Source organism: Ammospiza caudacuta, chromosome 1, assembly GCF_027887145.1.
Source record: "Ammospiza caudacuta isolate bAmmCau1 chromosome 1, bAmmCau1.pri, whole genome shotgun sequence".
In the NCBI taxonomy this organism is placed as follows: Eukaryota; Metazoa; Chordata; class Aves; order Passeriformes; family Passerellidae; genus Ammospiza; species Ammospiza caudacuta.
In genome coordinates, this window is record NC_080593.1 from 38,203,416 (window position 1) to 38,225,261 (window position 21,846).

Here is a 21,846-nt window from a genome sequence, read left to right on the forward strand (position 1 = left end):
TTGTGACATCTGAAAACCACCTTTATTACAAGGAAAAAAAATTATTCAATAATGACCCCAATATAAGAAGAATTCATTAAATAAAGGAATTATGCCTTTGGATTTTAATTATGTAATTGCTATTAAATTGCTATACAACCTTCAGATAATTTGAATACTGATATTACCCTAACAAGATATCTAATTAAAAGCCAACAAAATTGCTTTTTCAAAAATTCTGGACTAGCATATAAGAATTGTAAGTTTCTACTAATGGAGTAGCACATAACAATTCTGTTTTTAATTTACATTGTTAAAATTATTGCAATATTTGTACAATAAAGTGAAAAAGAACATAAGATATTTGAAATAGAAAAGCATTCTTTTATCATGCAGGGAAAGATCAACTGAACTTATTATTTTTGTCAAAGAAATAAAAAAAACAAAGCAAGCACTGACAATTTCAATACTCTAAATGTAAATTAAAATACTTCAGACAAAAGGCTTGAAGGCAAGTGATTCTCCCACCAAGGGATGATTTTCACTTGTCTCCAGGTGTAACATTATGTGCACTGATGGGCTGATCAACAGAACAGAACTTCTCCCCAGCTGTAATCAGGAGTGATTGATGGTTGGGACAAAAAAGTTGATTATCATGACAAGTCCGCTGATGCAGAGAAAATAGGCTATGCTGGGGAAAGGATAAAACCTGTTCAGAGACTACCTTATAAAATCTCCTTTTTAAGGGATAAAAAGAAACATTTAAACCTATCTAAAAATTGCTAACATAAATTAATTCAGTACATTTGCTATGCATTTGTATCTAAAGTTATCCCACCACAACACAATGAGACCTATCTAAATACAAAACAGAACTAAATCTATTTTTAAAATCATACTTTGAGGTCACCTCATCAAAAAATTATATATATATGAAAGTACCTGTATGGTCTACCAATAGAACATTACCTCAGTTTAAATACATGATTTGAATTCATAATTTAGATTATAAAGTCTGTGGGGGAGTTAGGTGTAAGTGCCATATTGAATTCTTTGCTGAAAAGAAGTCAGCCCCTTTTAACCATTTAAAACCTTTAAAGACTGCAGTTTCAATTGAGCTAAAAAAAAAAAATAAAATGCACAGGTGTGGGCAATATGCCCTCAAAAGTATAGTTCAAATGTGTGGTTTTTTCTTCCAATATAAAGCTTTTAAAAGGAGGTATTGGGTTGCAATTCCATTCCTTCAGAGGATAAGGTTTCCAGCTGTTAGCTGTGATGTAAGTAAGTACACAGAATAGCAAAATCTCCAGAGACTGCAAAAGACATGAGAGGAGTGAAACAAGAACTTGGGAGCTGAAAAAGCCAGGCCTGGAGGTTCTGAAGTGGAAGTTGTTTACATCGGGGCAGTTGTGTTTAATAGTAACTCTTTCAAAAGGAAACATTATATTTGCTCCAAGAAGAGGCTGCACCGACACAGTGGAGAATATATTACAGGTACCTAAGGGAGTGCAAATTTACAGACCAAAAAGAGGAAAAAAAAAAAAAAAAAAAAAAAAAGGTGTCCAGAGTCTGTGTAACATTACTTGGAAAGATTTTATAGGTGCTGAAAGAGAGTATCATCATCAACCAAAGCCAAGTATAAGCACTACTAAAACACTACTTTACTCTTAATGCATTTTTAGAAGAAGTTTATGGGGGTGGGGGGCTGGGGTGGGACATTGATGAAAAATACAATTTGCTGCACATTTTCTTCACTTTTTCTGTATCCCAGACTGGGATATACTCTTGTCTGCTTGTCTTTGGGGGTATTTTTACGTCCGTATTTGTGCCTGAGAAAGTGAACCAAGAGTCACTGCTTGCTAACTGGAAGAGACAATGTTTTGCCACTTTTACAGTGAAGTATGTTATCTGCACCTACTATTAATAACCCAGAATCTCAGACTCCCTGCTATATGAAGTCTTATTTTTAAAAAAAAATGTGAAAGTAAGAACTTAAAACAGACTAAAAAAAAAAAGATAGATGAAGATCGCACAACAAAGAATTTAAAATTTTTCTTTCCTTTGAAGTGAGGACTTGCTTATGGAAAGTGGTTTCAGTAAAAACTCCCCAGCACAATTATTCTTAAATTTCAATTTCTTGTTAGAGTTGACTGACTTTTCATGTTAACAGAAGAGGTTGACAGAAAAAAACTGCCTCAAACACATCTAAGTGTAGGGCAAAAAGTGAAGAGATTTCTCTCTTTGCAGCTTAAACAGGCAGATTTTTCCATGAATGTCACAATACAGAACCAGAAGAGAGACTTCCTTCCCCCTCTTTTATACTATCTTTTCCCCTGTCTATACTAATTCCCTCATGTATACAATGGTGTTTTTCAATGTACAGTTTTCAATGTACCATACTAAACACTGTCTTCTTTCCCAATTCCAGCCAAAAACTTTAAAGCAGCTCTGGTTAGCCTCTACCTGCCCAACCATAGCATTTTAATTTCATTCATATATTCCTCCATCCTCCTCCAGGCAAAAAGTCTTTCTGACTCTGTTGTTACTCAAAGAACATAGTTACAGGACCAAATCCATTGAAACAACTGGAAACACGTTTGTAGTTTGCCTGGAAGACATCTCAGTGAGTAACAGATAATCCACTCAAAGCAGATTTTGGAAGATCTAGGACCTAGGAGACCATTTAGGCCTGCATGCTGTCTCCCAGTACAATGTTTTCTGATACTTTCTTACATATTAATTTAATCATTGCTGAGAGAAAGGAAATTTCTGACAGTAACACACACAGATGTGGAGGGAGGTTGCTTTTATTTCAGACTTTCTGTCTTATTAACTGCTATCACCTCTGCCTTTCCTTCAGCTCTTAGCAATTCTGAGATCCACACCCACCTAAAGTTAAAAGTTGGCCCCAGAAGGGCAAATACTGCAACTGTTCTCTTCAGTGCCATAAGCAAAAACCTTTTCAACTAATTTGTCTTCATATTCCACAGTCAGAATACCAGCCATTAATCTTTTGCAATTTATAAACAGCACTATCAGAGAGAGCAATTGCCTATTCACATATAATTTCTGGCAAACTCTAGTAATTTAAAAGAGATGTCAAACCTTCTGCACAATTGACTTGTTTTATCAAAATAAGTGAGAGCTTTGAAAATGAAATAACCTAATAGGATGAACAGAGGTAGGAAGCAAGAGCTGCCAAATGAAAATAAAAAAAAAGTTTGAGTTTGACATGAACTAAATCCTACACAGCAACACCTGATGATCAGCTGAATGTTTTAATCTCTTTCTATAGTGACTCTGATATTCAGCTGACATAGACATTTCTCCTCAACCCTTCTTTTTCAGGGACCAGGTAGCTGAAAGCATTAGACTTTACTTTCTTCTGGATATATAGAATAGTTTAGATTAGAAAAGACATTTGAGATTGTCAAGTCCAACTGTTACAACAGCATTGCCAAGTCCCTAAGTACAACTTCTACCCATTTTTACCTTAAAGGATGGTGACCCAACTGCTTCCCCTGGGAGCCTGTTCCAGAGCTTCATTAATCCACTCCCCCTTCTACTACTGCTGCTGAAAGTGGCTAGAGAGTGAATTTTGAAAGTGCAATTCTTGTAACACGAATGCAGTGGACACCAAGGCACTCCATGTGTCCCCACCAGCAACCGCCTAAGAAAACAGCTGACATTAAGAATGTTCTTTCTTAAAGTTCAGTCACTTAAAACCTTCTTTTATACTACTGCCTTCTTGACCTGAGGCAATGTCCCTGTGGGCCTGACAGCCCCAGGCTGCTCCATGTTCTAGGACAGTACAGATTTTCTAGACAAAATCGGTCACTTTCATTAAAGGAGAGGAGATAAGGACAAGGATTATCAAGAGTTTGTGTAGTGAGTTTGTCTAGCAAACTCCACAGCTTGCAGACCATACAGAGACCACTCACAGCAATTACTGAGGGTCATGCAGAGTATTTAGATTGCTGCCAGTGCTTAAAAGACAAAGAAATAGTCACAACCTTATATGAGTCAGAGGACTCAGTTCAACAGCAAAAGTACTCCAAAAGTACCCTGGAGTTCAAACATCAAAAGTACTTCAAAGGCAAACAAGGTACTCTGTCAGACATGAATAATTTCTGCTTTTATGTTGTACAGATATATAAAATTACAGTATAGAAACGGAAAATTATGGGAAAGGTACTTTATACAACAAAAGGAAATTATTTTTACTTTCTACTTAAGCATTATAGAAAGATTTAAGAAACTGGAGGTTATGTGAAAATTTATTGCTACTCTTAAATTCAGATTATTCTGGCTTTCATAATCTACAAATTAAGTTACTTATTCCATACATGAAAAAGGTTATATATAAGAAAATAAGGATGATTTTGTTTCAAAATGAATACTGAAAAAAAGGAAAATAAAAATAATAAAAAGTTTGAATGCTCTAGTATGGGAAAGACCAGAATTGCACAGGATCTGACTGCAACTCATATTACCATCTTTAAAACTGTAGTCTAGGAAAGAGGATGTAATTCTTCTAAAATATGCAGGCTAAACCAATAAAAACAGACTCCACTGAACATCATACTAGGCAGAGGCTATACCAGATTGCTTGCAAAATTCTTCATGTAAGCAATTGAAAAGCAGAAAATTCAGTGCTATTTGATTAGACTATTAGAATGCCAAAAAATCAAGTAATTAAATATTTTGTTAGCAATTCTTTATGGTTTCTATATAGTATTGATGCAAATGCCAGATATCCCATAGAAATCTCCAGCCTAATCATTTTCTGCCATTACTTGCTACTTTTTACAGTGACTACCACAGACCAATACCTCTGGAAAAATATCCACTTTGAGTGTATTTCCATTCTGACTCATATTCTGATCTCAAATAAATATCATGTATAAATCTGTAACTGGAATCAGTATTTGTTCTTCCTTACTTTAACTTCATAATACAGGAAAGATGGTGCATTATTAGAAAGAAATAGCATATATAGAGAGACAGTTACAGAAATATATAAACTTCATACATATATATATGTATATGAATAAGTTTCATCTGGATGGAGTTTTGTGTTTGTTCAGGTACAACTGCTGCAATCAATACAATACCTTCATATAGTGATACTGATTTTAAGAGGATCCTGAGCATCTGTAAATATTAACACAAAAGAATCTTCCTTAAAGAACCAGGCTGATGAATTCATATAACACAGGCACATTCGTTTTGGAAAGAAAAAAAATAAAATGCCCCAAGATAATCAATCAATCAATCAATCAATCAATGTTCTTGATGGCTAATAATGCCTGCCAAAAGTGACTTTGTTTAAAAAAGCTGAGCATTACAATTCATGCAGAAATTATTTGGTTTATACCAAACCAGGATTGTAAATCTCTAGCTTAATTGTAAATCTGAATCTAACCCATAATTGTTGTACATTTGCATGTACAACCAAACATGCAAGAATAAGACCCTGTGGTTATAGCCACAAACAGAACATTGAAGCAAATAGCACTGATTGCTTCAAATACAATTTAAGCAAATTGACCAACAACAGATTTCAGATCAGAAGGTTGAAATGCTAAATAACTTCTAGTATTTAACTGTACCAGGCTTTCCTTGTTCTTAATGGACCAATATTTTAAAGTTCCCCTCTGTAAATCAGAGACCACAGGCCAAGTGTGACTGTCATTGGGTATGGATGAAGAAATCCCTATTATATCTTCCAAACTACAGAGAGAGATTTGTAAATTAGTCAAGCAAGATGTCATATAATCTCTCAGGAGTGGGATTACATTCACCATCTCTTGTCCAGCCTCAGAAACAGGTGCCTAATTTGTGAATACTCTCTGCCAACAGGCACCCCTCAACTGTCTGTACATTTCCTTCCAGAACTTCACTACCATTACAGTTAAAATTGTTTCACAAAGCAGTCCAACAAAAAATCTCTTAAATCAAATTAATCTGAAGAATTAGTCAAATTTATTTGTCTATCAAAACCAAGGAAAACAAAGATCAATTAGTCACTAAACTCTTTTAACTCCCTTTGCCAATTATATTTCCCTGGCCTTTTTTGCTGTACATCTATGCAGTTCTTTTTACTCTCCCTAGCTGAGTGAATTTTTTTCATGTCTTGTCATATTAGTGGATGTGTTCTAAATCCTCCAACTAATTATGCTTTCATTGGAGTGTGATGACCACTGTTATAAATAATTCTTCACCTGAGGCATTGCCAATTTCGACTCATAGAATCGTAAAATAGTTTGAGTTGAAAGTGACCTTTTAAAGGCCATCTAGTTTAGCACCTCTGCAAGAAGCAGGGATATCTTGAACTAGATCAGGCTGCACAGAGGTCAGTTCAACCTGACCTTGGATATTTCCAGGGATGGGGCATTCACTTCTTTGGAAAACCCATTCCAGTGTTCTGGAATAACCCCCATTTTAAAAAACTTATTTCTTATATCTGATCCAATTGACCCTCCTTCAGTTTTAACCCATTACCTCTTGTCCAAAAGTTTGTTCCCATCTTTCCTCTAATTTCTGAAAGGCCATAGCATTTCCTTCTCCAGGCTGAACAACTCCAGTTCTCTCAGCTTTTCCTCACAGGAGAGGTGTTCAGGCCCACTAAACACCTTGGTGTCCCTTCTCTGGACATGCTCTCACAGGTCATTGTCTTTCCTGTGCTGAGGATCCCAGAGCTGATGCAGTGGTCAAGGTGAGGTCTCACAAGAGTGGAGCAGAGGAGAATCCCCTCCCCTGACCTGCTGCCCACACTGCTTTGGATGCAGACCAAGACCTGTTTGGCTTTCTGGGCTGCAGGTGCATATTGTTGTGCAATATCCTCCATGTGTAGCCTCCCATCTACCAGACCCCACCAGTCCTTCTTGTAGGGCTGCTCTTGAATATTTGCTGTGGAATACTTACTTATTGATAAATCTCATATTTGGGGGGAAAATTTATCATAGGCTTAGTTGGGTGAGTTTTTCTTTTTTTTTTTCTGCATTAGCCATCATATTTGGATTATGATTCATAACCCCATTAAACCTGACATTTACTCATTTTAGTACTTGTGCATTTACTTTTTCCAGTCTAAGCACAATAGCTCATGCTTTTATTTACTGCACTTGTCAGAATTCCAGACTGTTTTTTCCAACTGGAAATAATTTTGGACTGAGATCTGGGACTTACCCCCATCCATCAAGAGCCTGCCACCCTTCATCTAGATGTCATCCACAAAACTGGCATGTGTACACTGTCCTGTCAGGCACGTTGCTAACGAAAAATTAGAGTAGCAGTAAGCAGGGAAGAGACTCTTTCAGATCCTGACTTGTTGTGACCTTTTGTTTTGACAGGAAACCATCAGGAGCTACTCTCACTGCAGCTCTTCATTCTGTTGTGCAACCAACATTTAATAATTTTACCTGGACTGTATTCCTCTACTTACTTTACAGGACTGTCACACAGGAGTGTATAAACCCTTGCTACAGCCAAAATATGTCACATCTATTTATTCCCTATTATCCATTTGGCCAATTACCCTGTCAAAGGAAAAAATTAGATTCATTTGACATGATTTGTTCTTGACAAATTCATGTTGACTGTTTATTATCACCTTATTATGCCCTAGGCCCTTACAAGTTGATACATTAATCTTTTGTTCTAGATATCAAACATAGCCTAAATAGGAAATTAGTCCTCTGGTCCTGCTTCTTTCCCACCAGAAGTTAGAACCATAATAAAATACTGCAGAGTTATATTGCATCCTTAGCCTCAAAAAAATCTTTCACTGATTTTTTTAATGCAAGTTGGTTTACCTTTTAATGTTTTATCTTTTGAATCCAGATAAATTCATACAGTGGAACACTATATTAATTTGGTGATACCTTTGTTTCATAGAGATGGAGAAAAATAAGGTAAAAAACAACAAATAAGGACTGATGAGCATCCCTGATTTGCAGGGAAGTATTACTACTGTTGCTATTAAAGTCAAACAATAATTTCTGGCTCATATAATTGGAAATATTTTTAAAGTGTATCATAATGGAATTCAAGTCCTGTGAACGGATCAGAATGCTGCCCAACCTTTCTACAAAGGCAAACTGGGTCATTACTCAGCCATCTCGTTAAGAGAGGGAAGAAAAAGGTAATCCCTTTGCAAAAAATTGACCTTGTTGTCAGATACTGATAACTACATAACTTCATCAAATAATCTCCTGGGCAAAAGAAGATCACATAGTCAAGGCAGAAAAATTCAGTGAGTGGTTTTTTTTTCTTTTTTTTTTTCCAGGCCATAAGCAGAAAATTACTCCTACGGCTACATATAGGCATCTGAAATATCCTACTGAAGTTGTCTGGACCACATTTTACAGATACTTTTAGATCTTAAAGATTTAATGTTTGCTACAAGCAAGCATTTGCTGGTGCAATAGCTCTCAGCAGCTGCCAACATGCAAGTGGCAACATCGGGCCCTTGCAGCTAAGCATATATTTACATGTTTCACCCTAGTTTGAATGCGCAGTGTGAGTGTAAATGATATGTCTAGATTTCTCTGGAAAAAAAAATGGACTCCACAAAACCTACCTTTGCTGTTCTCATGTTTTTGCTCAGCATGGAGAGGCTTTGGTTATTTGCACATTCCTCCCTTTCCTTGTATGAGATTTATTTAAAAAAAACCATATGAATACACAGCTGTCATGAAGATTTATAGATAACTCCTTCACAAAGAAGCTAAATTATTTTAGACTATTGTACCGCCTTTTCTCATCTTTTTTAAATGTGATTTTTATACCATGTAACCAGGAAAAAAACCTCTGCTGCTCTATCTAAAGGGAGAAAATTGTGTATTCTATGCAAAAAAGAAAAGTCCCACAGACCAGTTTTATTGTAAACATTTTCATAATATTGTTGTGTAGCAGGCAAATGGAATTTCTATTCATTAGTCTCTGATAAAACCTATCTCCCGCATCTAAAAATAGAGACATATTGGTAGAATAGACACAAAGCCTAAATTCCTAGACAGAAAAGTTATTTATTGTTGTTATGGATTTAAATTGTGTTCAACAAAATATGATGAAAATGAAAGGTAGGAATATTGAGTAAATGAAAACTTTTTCATGATAATAGGAGAAAGAATTACAATGTGTGTGCTTGCCATTCATAGTAGAGTTATCAAAAAATGATAGCTAACAGCTCTTTTTCTTCAAAGCATTTTTTCCTTTGAATCTAAATATTAAATCTTTAGTTTACCACATTTTTTGCTTCAAACACAGGTGGGAATTTCAAAATTACCTAAGCAATGGAGGAAATAGCTCTGCCTATTCCCCTCATTTTGCAGAAAAACATTCCTAAACTGCAGTGGACCTCTGCATACAAATTATTTCTAGAACATCTCAGCAGAGCACTTTATGATTTTCAGCAGTAATAACTATAAGCACTGGAATGAGGAGACACCATCATAAAAATATCCACAAATTGCCTCTGTGTGGTAGTGAGAAGAGGGAGAGATATCATTCCATGTTAATCAATGGGCGGATTTTGGATCGTAATCTCTCAATCGATCAACACTGTGGTAGCTTTAAAACTTAGGCAAATATTAAAAGTGGAAAATGAAACATACTCATCAAGAAGGTCTCCCCATTCTGTAGAGATAATATTGATCTATTAGAGAGAGGGGAGCATTAAAAAAATCTTCTGAACAGTGTTGGCTATTTGAGTTCAAGCCTCAAACACCTGAAGGTGTGAAGGGACAGATAGATATCAGCTAGTCTTCCAAGAGTTTTCTGTGAACAGCTTAAATTAACACATGCCCTCTGAAACCAGTTTTTTGGACACTATAGATGGCTGTGAAAATGGCCTCTGGTTCCTCCCTCTCTGTTCTTCAGAAACCTTTCTAAAAGCAGCAGAAAAGGAGCAGTATGGGAGCAGAGTAGTCCTCTGAGTAAAAAGTATCAGTGTCCACTGATGCTTTGCTTCTCTCTGTGTAGGAGGACTTTTACTTCAAACATTTTATTCTGGAAAATGCCTAGATCTTCTCAGCTGAAAAATTTTCCACTCCACATATCAATCCAATTCGTGTAACTGCTAATGGACTGAGTAACTTTATCAATATGTTCATCTTATCTTTTGTCTAGACCTTTTTGAAGACAAACAAATGGTATATCCTCTTTGAAAGGAGGTGTTTCACTCTGATTTGTAACACAAGTATTTGATCGCTCTTTCAGCTATATACTGTGTCTGGTTTAGTGTGACATGCTTTTACCTGAGACAAAGCTGAAAAAGCTGAGAATTTTGAGTGATAAATTGGGCTGCTTGGTTGGTAAGATCCATTGTGGCTCAGAAGTCACCATCATCCCATCCTCATTAATGACTCAGTATCCACAGTTCTAATTTTGGCATCTGATTTCTAAATGGAAGAGCCTAATTTGACTCTTCTATTTTTATCTGTGATGGACATGACAGTTCCAGAGAGTGTATTGCCCTTCCTTGCACCTCTCTTTGAGAATTATATCAGTGTTATAAGAGAAGGCGTCCATTCAGTAAATGAGCTAAATAACCTGGAGTCATCAGTAAAATTAAATATGTGATGCTGTCTGGTCCAGAAATTGTGACTGAGTTATTTTTGAAATTATTTCTGAGGGATAAAAAGCTGAGAGGAATGAAAAGAAATCCAGTATTTTCACTCCCAGATGGGAAATCCCTACAATTACGCTTCAAGGTTCAATTTAAGATTTTGACAAGCTCGTGGTTTTGATAAATAATCAATAAACTAAAAATAGTACAAACTGTATATAAATAGCTGCCTTGTAAGATGCAGGAGTACAAGAAGTATTTCACTTCTTCCTATGACTAGAATTAGAAAGGAACCTTGTGGACACTTTTGGGTTTGACCTCACTCTAAGTCAAAACATTTTTATACTGGCAGAAGTAACTTCTATATTTAAATAATGTAGTGAACTAAAGACAGGGGAAGATTAGTTCCCACTATCAATGCCCATGTGAAGAAACTTCCTGAAGAGCCTAGAATAGCAGAAAAAAAATCACTTTACTATGTCAGGTTTGGTCTGCATACACAGTGATTCTGAGAAGGAAATAGAAGGGCTAAAACCTAAGAGGCTTTTCTGTGACACAACAGGTATTAGTTGGCAAGGAGCACCACAGCACAGCTCCCTTGGATAATTGTGGGAGACAGGTTTCCTTCCTTGGTGTATTAGAGAGCATCTCCAGTTCAGCTTGTTCTGCTTTGTTGCTGGAGAAGTGACAGGATGCAGGGTAGGAGCCAACTGAAGGGACACATAACCAGGACTGGTAGAAGAATTAGGATCCAGCAAATATACCAGCGTTATTAGCAGTAATGGATCAGTAAATTCTTCCTATTTACACTCAGTGCAGCACAACTGAAGTTGATGAGCTTACAGGGATATATTGGCAGGGAAAATCTGGCTGGGTGTATAAACACTACCAAGCCATTGTGTTTATTTGAAACACCCTACAGCCTTTTCATCTGCTGAGCGACAAACTGAAATCATAACGTTTCATTTAGGCTCAATTTCTGAAAATTATGGCACATCCTAGTAGATAAGTACATATTTCTCATCTGATACAAAATGATCAACTTACATCAGAATTGAATCTCAGCTGGCAAATGTTGCATGATATGATTTGCTTTCTTCGATGAGGAAGAGGAACTCCAAATGTATGATTTATTACAGCTTTTTGAATTGGGTCCATCTGTGAAAAGAGAAGAAGAAAAATAAAAAGCTTTTGCTGTTCCACTGCGTGCTATGTTATCTAAAATCTCAAAACAGATTCTGCATCATTCCATACCATGATCTAACAGAAAACTACTATTTTTCTTTAAACATGAGTATTTATTTTTTATGTAGTTATAGAAAGAGGTTATGCAGAAGGAAAAGAAAATGTCATTGACTTTCTTGGAGTACGTATATTTAGCTCAATTTTATATTTCCCTTTACTGAGGAAAGGTATGAGCTGTAAACGCTGAACAGGTTTTCCTACCCAAACATCAATTTGTGATTTTTATATCAGAGAAAAGCTAGCTCAATAAGCAAAACAAGAACATTTTAAATAAAATTACTAAGAAAAAGATTAATGAAAACGTGAAATAATATTATGTACATATAATTTCAGAATAGCACACAATACTTCAGTATTATCAAATAATAATATCCCGTGAACCAATAAATAAATCTCTTCCTTGAAACAACATCTACACAATTTACAAAAGATAAAAATCCTCCAAATATTAGTTTCAGTCATTTGGAGGAAACTATTTTGTATAGGCTGTGCTTTAAGGATGAATTTGACCTTTATGAAAAGGATTATTCTGAGTTAACTTCTACCAGAACACTGATCTGATAGTGTCTGCAAGTCAGGTTCCCTATTAAAAAAAATGAAAGCCATTTTGGCAGAGAACTTCACAAAAACTACTTGAGGTATACTTTTTTACTTGGCGGATTGAAATCAACTTCCCCAAATTCATTGAACAAAATGCTTCTTATTTCTTTTTCACAAAAAAACATTTGACAGATACTTTAAAAATCTGGTAATAGCTCTGCAGCAACTTGGTTAAGCCACTGATATTTTTTTTTGTCTTTAAATTGTTAAAAAAATCACATATTTTGAATAATTCTGATAATCAGTATTCACAGTGTACATAATGAAAAAGATTCCATCTTTCTCCCTGCCCATGTCTCCATGATTCACTATTTTCTAGTCTGTTGGCAAAGGGTTATTTGATAAATAAAGAATCAGAGCTTGTCCTTAGAGTAATCAATTATTCATGAAAGCTGTAATGGTAGACAGTCATGGCCTCTATTGCAGTGAATCCAGAGCAGATCACTACAGAATTTTTGCATCACCTGACAGCTGTTCAGTGTCAAATATGAAATAGGTCTTTAAATTAATTCCTGTTGAAAAGAAAATAAGATTGGTAAAAAAAAAAAAAAAATTACACAGACACACACAAACCCCCCAAACAAACCAAGGAAGACAGCAGAGCTTTATAGAACAACAGACTGGTCTGGAAAAAATTCTCAGTTTGAGCATCTTCTTCAATTTGATATGAAACACCACATACATTTGCGTACTGGCCAGTATAAAAGAACACCAATCCCACCTAGAAACGAGGCATGCCACTTAACATTAACCCCAAAATAACACTGATGACTGAGGGCATAGTATATCAAGCTCTGAAAGACAACAGCAAGTTGTGTAAGACTTTCTGCAGTGATCAAGCTATGCTCTAGCAGCACTCTCACTGAGTAACACGATCTAGAAAAAGCCCACAATCCAAAAATACTATTATGAACACCAAAAATGACACCACTACATAGGAAAGTAAATAAATTGTAACAGCTCTTCTTTTTTTGACTGCTCCACAGAGAGGTGAATTCTTACACCAGCAGAATCAATAGACCTGTATCTTGCTATTTTTAACATTGAAGCATGACATGGTCTTAACTGATGCTAATTCTGTGCTGTTCAAGCTTGGAAAAATTCTGTTCCTCTTGCCACTGCAGGTCTAAAGTAATTAGGGAAACCTGAAGTTGAGATACATGGATAAGTCAGCTCAGGGTAACAAGAAATTGTGCATTCTTTGATCCAGTGTAACTGTTTGGTTTCACATTAGCCACAGCTGTGAGATTCTTTAGAGAGCTTCTTTGTTCACTTCCTCAAGTTATGGCACTTGTCAGATAATGTGAGATAATGGCCTTCAGTGTTACCATGTTAATCTTTCCCACTATCTCACAAGCGCCCATTATCTCACAATAGCTTGAGAAAGCAAAGAAAGTTCTCTATGAGTTAAATAAAAGGTACTACCATGGTTCAGAAGATAAAAAAACTTTTTTTTTTTTAACTGGGCTTACCCATCTTCAGAGTAAGTATTCTAGCACCAGATGAGGTTGGATTTCTGAGGCAACTGATGCTTTCATATTGAGAATGAGACAAAATATTTTTTAGAATTAAAAACATCATGAATGTGCAGAATAGTTGCTTTATGTTAAACTTAATTTTAATTTGGTCTCATGGAAAAATGTGTGGTTTCTTACCTAATAAGACCACAGGTTTTTCTCTTGTTTATCTGCTGATGCAGAAACCCATCAGCACCTTTCCCTTTGAGTTTTTAAAGATGTAGAATTCTAGGTGTACAACTACATGGCATTACTGGGAATGTGATGCTTTGCATTTGTGGCTCTAAATGAAGAAGAACTATGGATAGTTTCCAAATTAATTAAGAAAAACTGTTTCAAAATAATAATCCGTTCTCTGTCAGTTCATAGACTCATATAATTGTTTGGGTTAGAAAGCACCTCATAGATCATCTATTTCCAACTCCCTGCCATGGGCAGGGACACATTCCACTAGTCCATGTTGCTCAAAGCCCCATCCAGCCTTGCCTTGAACACTTCCAAGGATGGGAGAATTGTTCTTTGACACTGCAAAGCACAGTTTTAAGTTAGACTTAAAAACTTAGCACCAGATTCTAATAAAGTTGGGACAGAATTCTTAAGCGATATTTAATATTATTAGTTTTCCCTAGAGATTTCATTTGGGAAACATCACGAATCCATAAATTCCAAATAAACATCCAAAAGCATCAGATAAGCCTCTACAAGTTTTATGCAGGAAATCTGAGAGGCAACAGGATACTTAGGTGCAGCATGATAAGGACTCAGATCTCACAGATACTGGAAGACAGAGAGAAGACCTGCTGAGAGTCAGAGGAATAGAGCTTGCTGATTGCAGAAAATTGAGAGCAAGAATTGCAGAGAAATATAGAGAGGGTAATAGTATCATATAGGCAAGATAACCAGCAAGTGATTAGATACTTTAAAGCATCTCCATGCACTTTGAGACTTACTGAACATTACTAATTACACATATAAATTTCATTTCAACTTATGTAAGTGGTATGCACTTTCAAAATAAAGGTTATCATGATAAACTTTGATAAAATCTGCTTTTAACTCATTACTAGCTCTCTTTTACAATTCTGGATTTTATTTCTTAGACTAAACTAATTTAATTTACTGTCATTTAAAGTGAAGGACAGAGAAGTTTGCAATTCACATGAAAGATTATCATTCAGATGTCAAAGCTGTACAACACAGTTTGCTCTGAGAGCTGCAGTGTTTGACTTGTCCATCGCCTTTTGGCTTTCTACTCTCTAGCATCAGGTATTTTCTATATATCTCACTTTTCCATGTGAATATGTCTAGGGATAGCACAGTGCTCAAGGTTTAATGCAAACAACAGGATGACTATTAGATTGAGAAATTTAGATAAATATATAAGTTAATTTGATTAATTTTTGGTTTCAATACACGCACATCAATAACATCCTCTGTGTTTTAATTATTCAAGCCAAAATTTGTGGCAAGATGATATGACTCACATTCTTTGATCAAATAATGTACTCCCCAAAATCTTCAGGAACATACCATACTTTAGAAAAATCCAGGTTTAAACCAAGGGCATGATAGAAATTGTCCCCTTACTGCATATTCTTAGCTTTGACCCTATCACTATAATTTAGTTTTGCTTGTTTTAAATTCAGTCATGTCAGACCTATGATATTATCTGTATTCCTTGTTCTTGTGCTTACTATAGAGAATGAAATGCTCTTTATTTTGTGGACTGAAGATGAAAGGAGTGGCTGTTGCATGAACTTTTCTGGAGGAAGCACCTACCACAAAATCACCAAGAAGGTGACCCAGGAGATCCCTTGTTATCCTATCTGGGACACTTTTCCACAATCACCATAGCTGATATCCTTGAAGGCTGGCTGTAGCCAAGTCTTCATCTCATTAAATTTTCAGTAAATATCTGTGCAATGCAGAACCTGAGATGATATATGTTACATACAGAGAAATCTGATCCCTTGGAAAGTAAATCTTACGTATTTTCCACAAATAATTGTTAAGTGTTTTCGCATGCACACACTAGATTTTGTGTGTGTGTGTGTGTGTGTGTGTGTGTGTGTGTGTGAAGAATTGTTTTATGCTGAAGCTGTAATTGAAACACAGATTTCAACAAATTTCAGTGTCTTCCTGAATTTCAATAATTTTTAATATATATAATTTTTATTAGTTTCTTTTTTGTGACTTCTTATCCCAGAGGCATAAGAATATGCCTAAGTTAAAAACCATAGCAAAGCAAGAGCCAAAGGAAAGCATGAAAGCTTGATCCACAAAGGCTCAAATCATAAAGGGGATATAAACCAAAGGGACTTATTTTTTAATTTTGCATTAAAACCAAAAGCCATGATATGAGCATTTCAGATGCTTAAGGTTTGCAATAAATTGAAATTCACTAAAGTCTATAAATAAAACCATCCAGGTCAAAGGATAAGATGATGTGGATGCCTAGAGCTTGTTCAGAGCATATGTTAGGCCTAAAGCAATCAAAAAAGTAAGAAAGTATTTTTACCTCAAGACCAAAGAAATTAGCTGGAAAAGATTGACTCAGACGAGATATGGTCTTACACTAAATGAGCAGAAAAACATGTCAGGTCATTGAAGCTCACAGGAAAAAATTGTTCTAGACCATTTGAGACGTAATCAAAAAATAAAAATTACTCACCAAATTACTGATTTCCATTACTTGAACAGCTAAGTGAATTTAGTGACACAGATACCACCACCTCCCAGAACCTCTTAAAATCCAGATCCTAACATATTTGATATTAATATTGTGCTTATTTGGCCTCATTTTGTACTTACTAATTCATGTGGTTGTAGAAGTCCAGACTGATGGCAAGAAACATAGTCATAAATATATAATTATATACATCTAATTGTAATAATTATGTACAATTACTCATAATATAATTCCTTTAATGTTATTTTGATTGTAACATTGCACTGTGTTAGGGCTGTAACATTGATAAGAAATAAAGATAACTCAGTACGGGCTTCTTTCATTCATTCTCTTATGTTTCAACAAACAGCGAAACTTATAAGAGAATTAGAAAACAGTTTAAATCCTATATCAATCTTTGCCATTACCAAGCAAAAATCCCAAAATATCACATCCTCCACGTCATACTTATTGCTCAACCTGACCCATTTTTAAAACTGTATGATAAATAAAGATCTAATGCCAACCAGTTCAAACATTAAACTGCCTACTTGATTATTACTGTGCCATACTTAGAGAAACACAGAAAGGTTAAGCTATAAGAATGCTCCTCAATGGTGCAAAGTCACTGTCATTTATAGCTCAGGGCTCCTAGAGCCAGCAATTTTCTCACAGCATAATTTGACTATTTCAAATTGAAAACTGAGCAGCTCCTCTGTGATCTCAGTGGCATCAAGAATTCACAGACATTTTCTCTGCAATCATGCTGGTCACTTGTAGAGATGCAGCAATATTATATTAGATACGCTACATTGTATTATTATTACTTATGCAGAAAGTTAGATATTTTGAAGAACTCTTGGACTTTCAGACTTATATTGGCTGTATAGACTGCCCACATTATGAGCACTGGGCAGCTGAGTAGAAGCTACTCCTTCTCCAAGTAATACCTGGCATCTACTGCATTTGCATTTTCAAGCAGCACAAAGCATGTGCAACGGGTATAAAGCTTCCTGGAAAAATATGAAGTGCTGTGTGTCACACATTGCTGTTCATTTCTGTGTTTGCACAGCAATCCCAACACTCATAAAAGTATTTATTAACCATGCACATTAAAAAAAGAAAATCTCTCTGCAGAACATGATGCTTTCCAGAAGTGTCAGACCTATAACTTACAATCTACCTGATACCTTCTTAAAATCCAGGTGACCATGTCAGAAACAGAACAGCTCAGCAGCAGATCACCAATTTGATCCTAAGTGCATCTGACATTCTACATTTCCATAAGAAATAAGTCCCATTGTTACGGTTGGCACTCCACGGCTGTTTTTTTCAAAACCACATTAATCTGTGAAAAAGAATCTTATAAACTAACCAAAGAACACAATTCAAAAGGAATGGTGGGAAAAGCTTAGTAAGCATAATTAAAAACACACACAAAAATGATGTTCAACAGTAGTTTGCTTTCATGTACAAATAAAACAATATTAAACAGAATACACATTCTAGATATGCTATCTTGCATGGCTTAGCCTTTTGCAGCTAATTTATTCAATGTTGCCCTAGTAATTATGGTGAATAATTATGCAGAGTTGAACTCAGCACTACCCATTTTTTCTTAGTGTCTACCATTACTGTTTTTATCAATGAAAGAGGGTAGAACTAGCTTGATGCTTTCCATGTATGTAAACTGAAATATTGCTCATCCTTGTTAAATATAATTCATGTAAAACATCTGCACCAACTACAATGATGTGCAATATTTACAAAATAATTACTTTTCTTTTAAAAAGCACTTTCTATTACTTTCCATTAAAAAGAAAATTGCTGTCAGTTCTCAAAAAATGCAACAGGTCACTCAAATAGTACTTCAGAATGAATTCCCAAAGTAAACTTTTTATTCTTTTGTTGAAATCCTGTGTTTCTTTTTTTTTTTTTCTTTTTTCCTAATTGAGCTATTTAATTGCAGCAGTTGTCTAGTCACCTTTCTGATGTGACTCTAGTATTTCTTCCCTTTTTTTTTTTTTTTGTAGATTTTTCCACTTGCAAATAAGATGCTGAAGCAGCAGCAGTATTCCTGGCAAGCTGCTTGAATATAGAGAAACCAGTCAGAGCAAAAGGATTTGCATTCACAGTGGTATTGCACACAAATACTGTAACCACAGAGAGATTATGCAAATCCTTATACTCTGATTGTCTAATAATGGTTGTCAGTCAAAAGACAAGAATTTGCATATGCTAAGGCTAGTGAGAAATAATCACACAGTGATTATGCTAATCAAACACACTAAACAACATGTGAAGGATTGTCAAACTGGAACAAATCTGTGTATGTATGCTAAATACAGAAACACAGTACTAAGAGAACATTAAGGTTGCAGATCAAGCCCTTAAAAACATGAAATGCCTATAAGCCTTAATTTGACACCCTTGTGAAATTATATTTCTGAAATGTGCTCACATCTTTTCCCCAGAAGGTTTTGGCTTTGTTTGCTTAGAAGATGGACAACATTCACCTAATGAGCAACTGTTCAATGTTGTGTTTTGTCCAAGAAGTTCAATGAATAACCCTAATCCTCAATGACTCTATAAAGCTGAAACCTCACTCCCAATGGGAATTATCAGCCTATTCATTGGCTCTCCTACAGTCTTCACTGTCCCAGGATGTGAGTTGTTCACAAGTATAATTAACTTTGAAAACTTCTTTTTTAGATAGATGGTATTTTCTCAGAAATAAAGAACAAAAACTGTACACCAGTTCCAGTTACTCAACCTAATGTACCTGAGAGTACTTACTATTATATGGCCTTTCCTATGTTCCCCACAAAGTTCCTGTTTGCAGATTCATCTGTGAGCTACTAAACACAGCTTTACAACTGCAGGTTGGACTTACAATCCATAGAGCTCTCTTGGAAATGTTTGTGTTAAGCTACTTGCCTAACATCTCAGGGAACAACTCTCTGGAGTTGTTCAGAGAATTGTTTCAACTGATTTTCTAAAATGGGATAGCCCTTACTTTAGTCCTACCTCATTCAAAATATGCTTTCTGGCTTATGCAACAAACAGAGCAAAAATACTATGGATAATAATCTCCTCAATTGTGAAACCATGATTGATTCTCAGTGCTTATCCAAAGGAAAATTCTATCAGACCTATAAGATTCTCCTAAAGAAGAGAAGATGAAAGGCAGCCAAATGTGGTGTGTTTATCACACTGCTCAATTATCTAGTTGACAACACTCAATACAACAATTGCAGCATAAGAACAGACCAACACGAAACAGATCACCTTGAAAGTGAGAGAATCACTCATTCCACTTCTAGTAGGCTTGAACAAAGTGGTGTGCAAAGAAAGGGTGGATTGCTTCTTTTATCTGCTCACTTAAGTGAGCACTGGCAGATGGTAAAAATATGATTAAACCCAAAACAATTGCTTAAAACAAAGAGACATAAATGCTACACTCTCCCTAAAGATATCTCTAAAGATACCAATAAAGATAAAAACCCAAGGTTCATAAACACCATTTGTTTTCTGAGACTCACCAAGAACAAAGCAAAAATAAGTTCATGAGAAAAAGAATCCATTTTAAAAAGTTAAGGGCATTTTAATGTTTGTGCTCAAGAGTTAGGAACAAAAGGTTGGCAGGGCTAATGAGGGTTGCACAACAAATTCCCAATAGCATCATTCATTTATGAATGCACCTCAGAAAACTGTACCAAGTATTATAACTGGTATTAATAATAGTGAGTCTTTCTAATCACAACAACAATAAAAGCAGGATATCTGCCTGAGAACTAGCAGAGAAACACTTGATTCACTCTTACAAGTGAATTGCTTACAAGTATCAGAGTGCAAAGTGGTCTCTGAACACTACATGTTTTTCAGAGAAGTGACTGGATATGTATGTGCTTAAGGAGTGAGAAAATAATTCTGCAATGCCAAGTTCCTGTTCATGCTGCTACACTTTTTTAGCCTATTTAAACTATTCTTCTTATTTACCATTTTTATTCTGTTCTATAACTGGAATGTTTAAAGAGGTATATACTCAACTTTAAAAAATCATTTTATGCTTCAGACATCATTAAAATACTCTATAAAATCTATAATTTTAGAGCATTTCAACACATGTCAAAATCTTACTTTATTAAGATTTAACACCGGGATAAGTTACAATTCTTAAGCCATACTTGTAAAATCAGAAAATAAAAAACTAAAAGGGACCCCAACACATAATTTAATCCATACATCCCATAATAAAAAGAAAAAAAATTAAGAGGACAGAATAATTTTATCCCAGATTCTGGTGGGTAATACTTCAGTGAGCAAGTATTTTTAGGAAGCACTGGCTAAAATATAGCAGTTGAATGTTGTAGAGAAAGATACTTTCCAGATTCTCATTTTATAATTGTTTCAGTATAAAACACTTCAACATTTCAATTGAAAAGTTTTATAAAGCTGCTGTGCTTGTTTAACCACTATAATTCTCACAACCCCTTACAATGGAGTAATTAGAAAATTACTGCATTTTTCTCTTGGCTTTTAATAGATGTCTGTCTATCTTCAGAACCTGGTACAAGTACTTCAAGTGGAAGCAGAGATATTTGCTAGCATAATTATTTGACTACCAGTGTTCCTCTGGTGTGTTTTCTTTTTTTTTTTCCCATTCCCTTCTCTTGAAAGGAAGTTCTACTCTCCTTTTTGTAATAATTCCAGGATATAAAACCATGTGACCAACTCTCATCATTGTGTCTCACATCTGGAGATTCAAGATTATTTTATTTAAATTAATCGCGTCACCAGCACTCAATAGAGAAGAATAATGTTCCTCACACTTTTCACATATGAAGGGCTGGAGTTTGCACATGCAGCTGAAAACACCCTTATAACATGTAATGGTGAAATATGAGGGTAAATTATGTCCATGGCTATATTCCTAACCCTAATAGAGATCACTTAAGAGCATTATAACTCCTTGCATGCAAATAATACTTCACCTTTGCTCAGATCATGGATTATGGACCACAGGAGAAGTCATTAACCTGCTTACTCCCTCCATAACATGATTACCTCTAAAACCTCCCTGAGTTTTTAGCCAGGATAAGACTGAGTGTTCAGGATATTCACTTCCAATAAGAGAGAGAGGAATATGAAATTGGAAAATGGAAAAAAAAAAATTTGCAATTTCTTGATATAGTTTAAGAGCTTACATAATAATGTAAACAAACATAGATCTTAGTAACTATGTATGCATAAACAACATTAGG

At 35.3% G+C, this 21,846-nt stretch overlaps 1 protein-coding gene across 2 annotated transcripts in view; it reads right to left on the bottom strand.

Annotated features, from left to right (window-relative positions):
• The window catches only part of ZNF385D (zinc finger protein 385D), a 332,326-nt gene that overhangs the window by 85,999 nt on the left and 224,481 nt on the right, over positions 1 to 21,846 (bottom strand). For both annotated transcript variants that reach the window (XM_058814676.1, XM_058814667.1), the window contains one exon: positions 11,600 to 11,710. In XM_058814676.1, the coding sequence (XP_058670659.1) occupies positions 11,600 to 11,710 (111 nt within the window). The remainder of the gene's footprint in view (positions 1 to 11,599; positions 11,711 to 21,846) is intronic.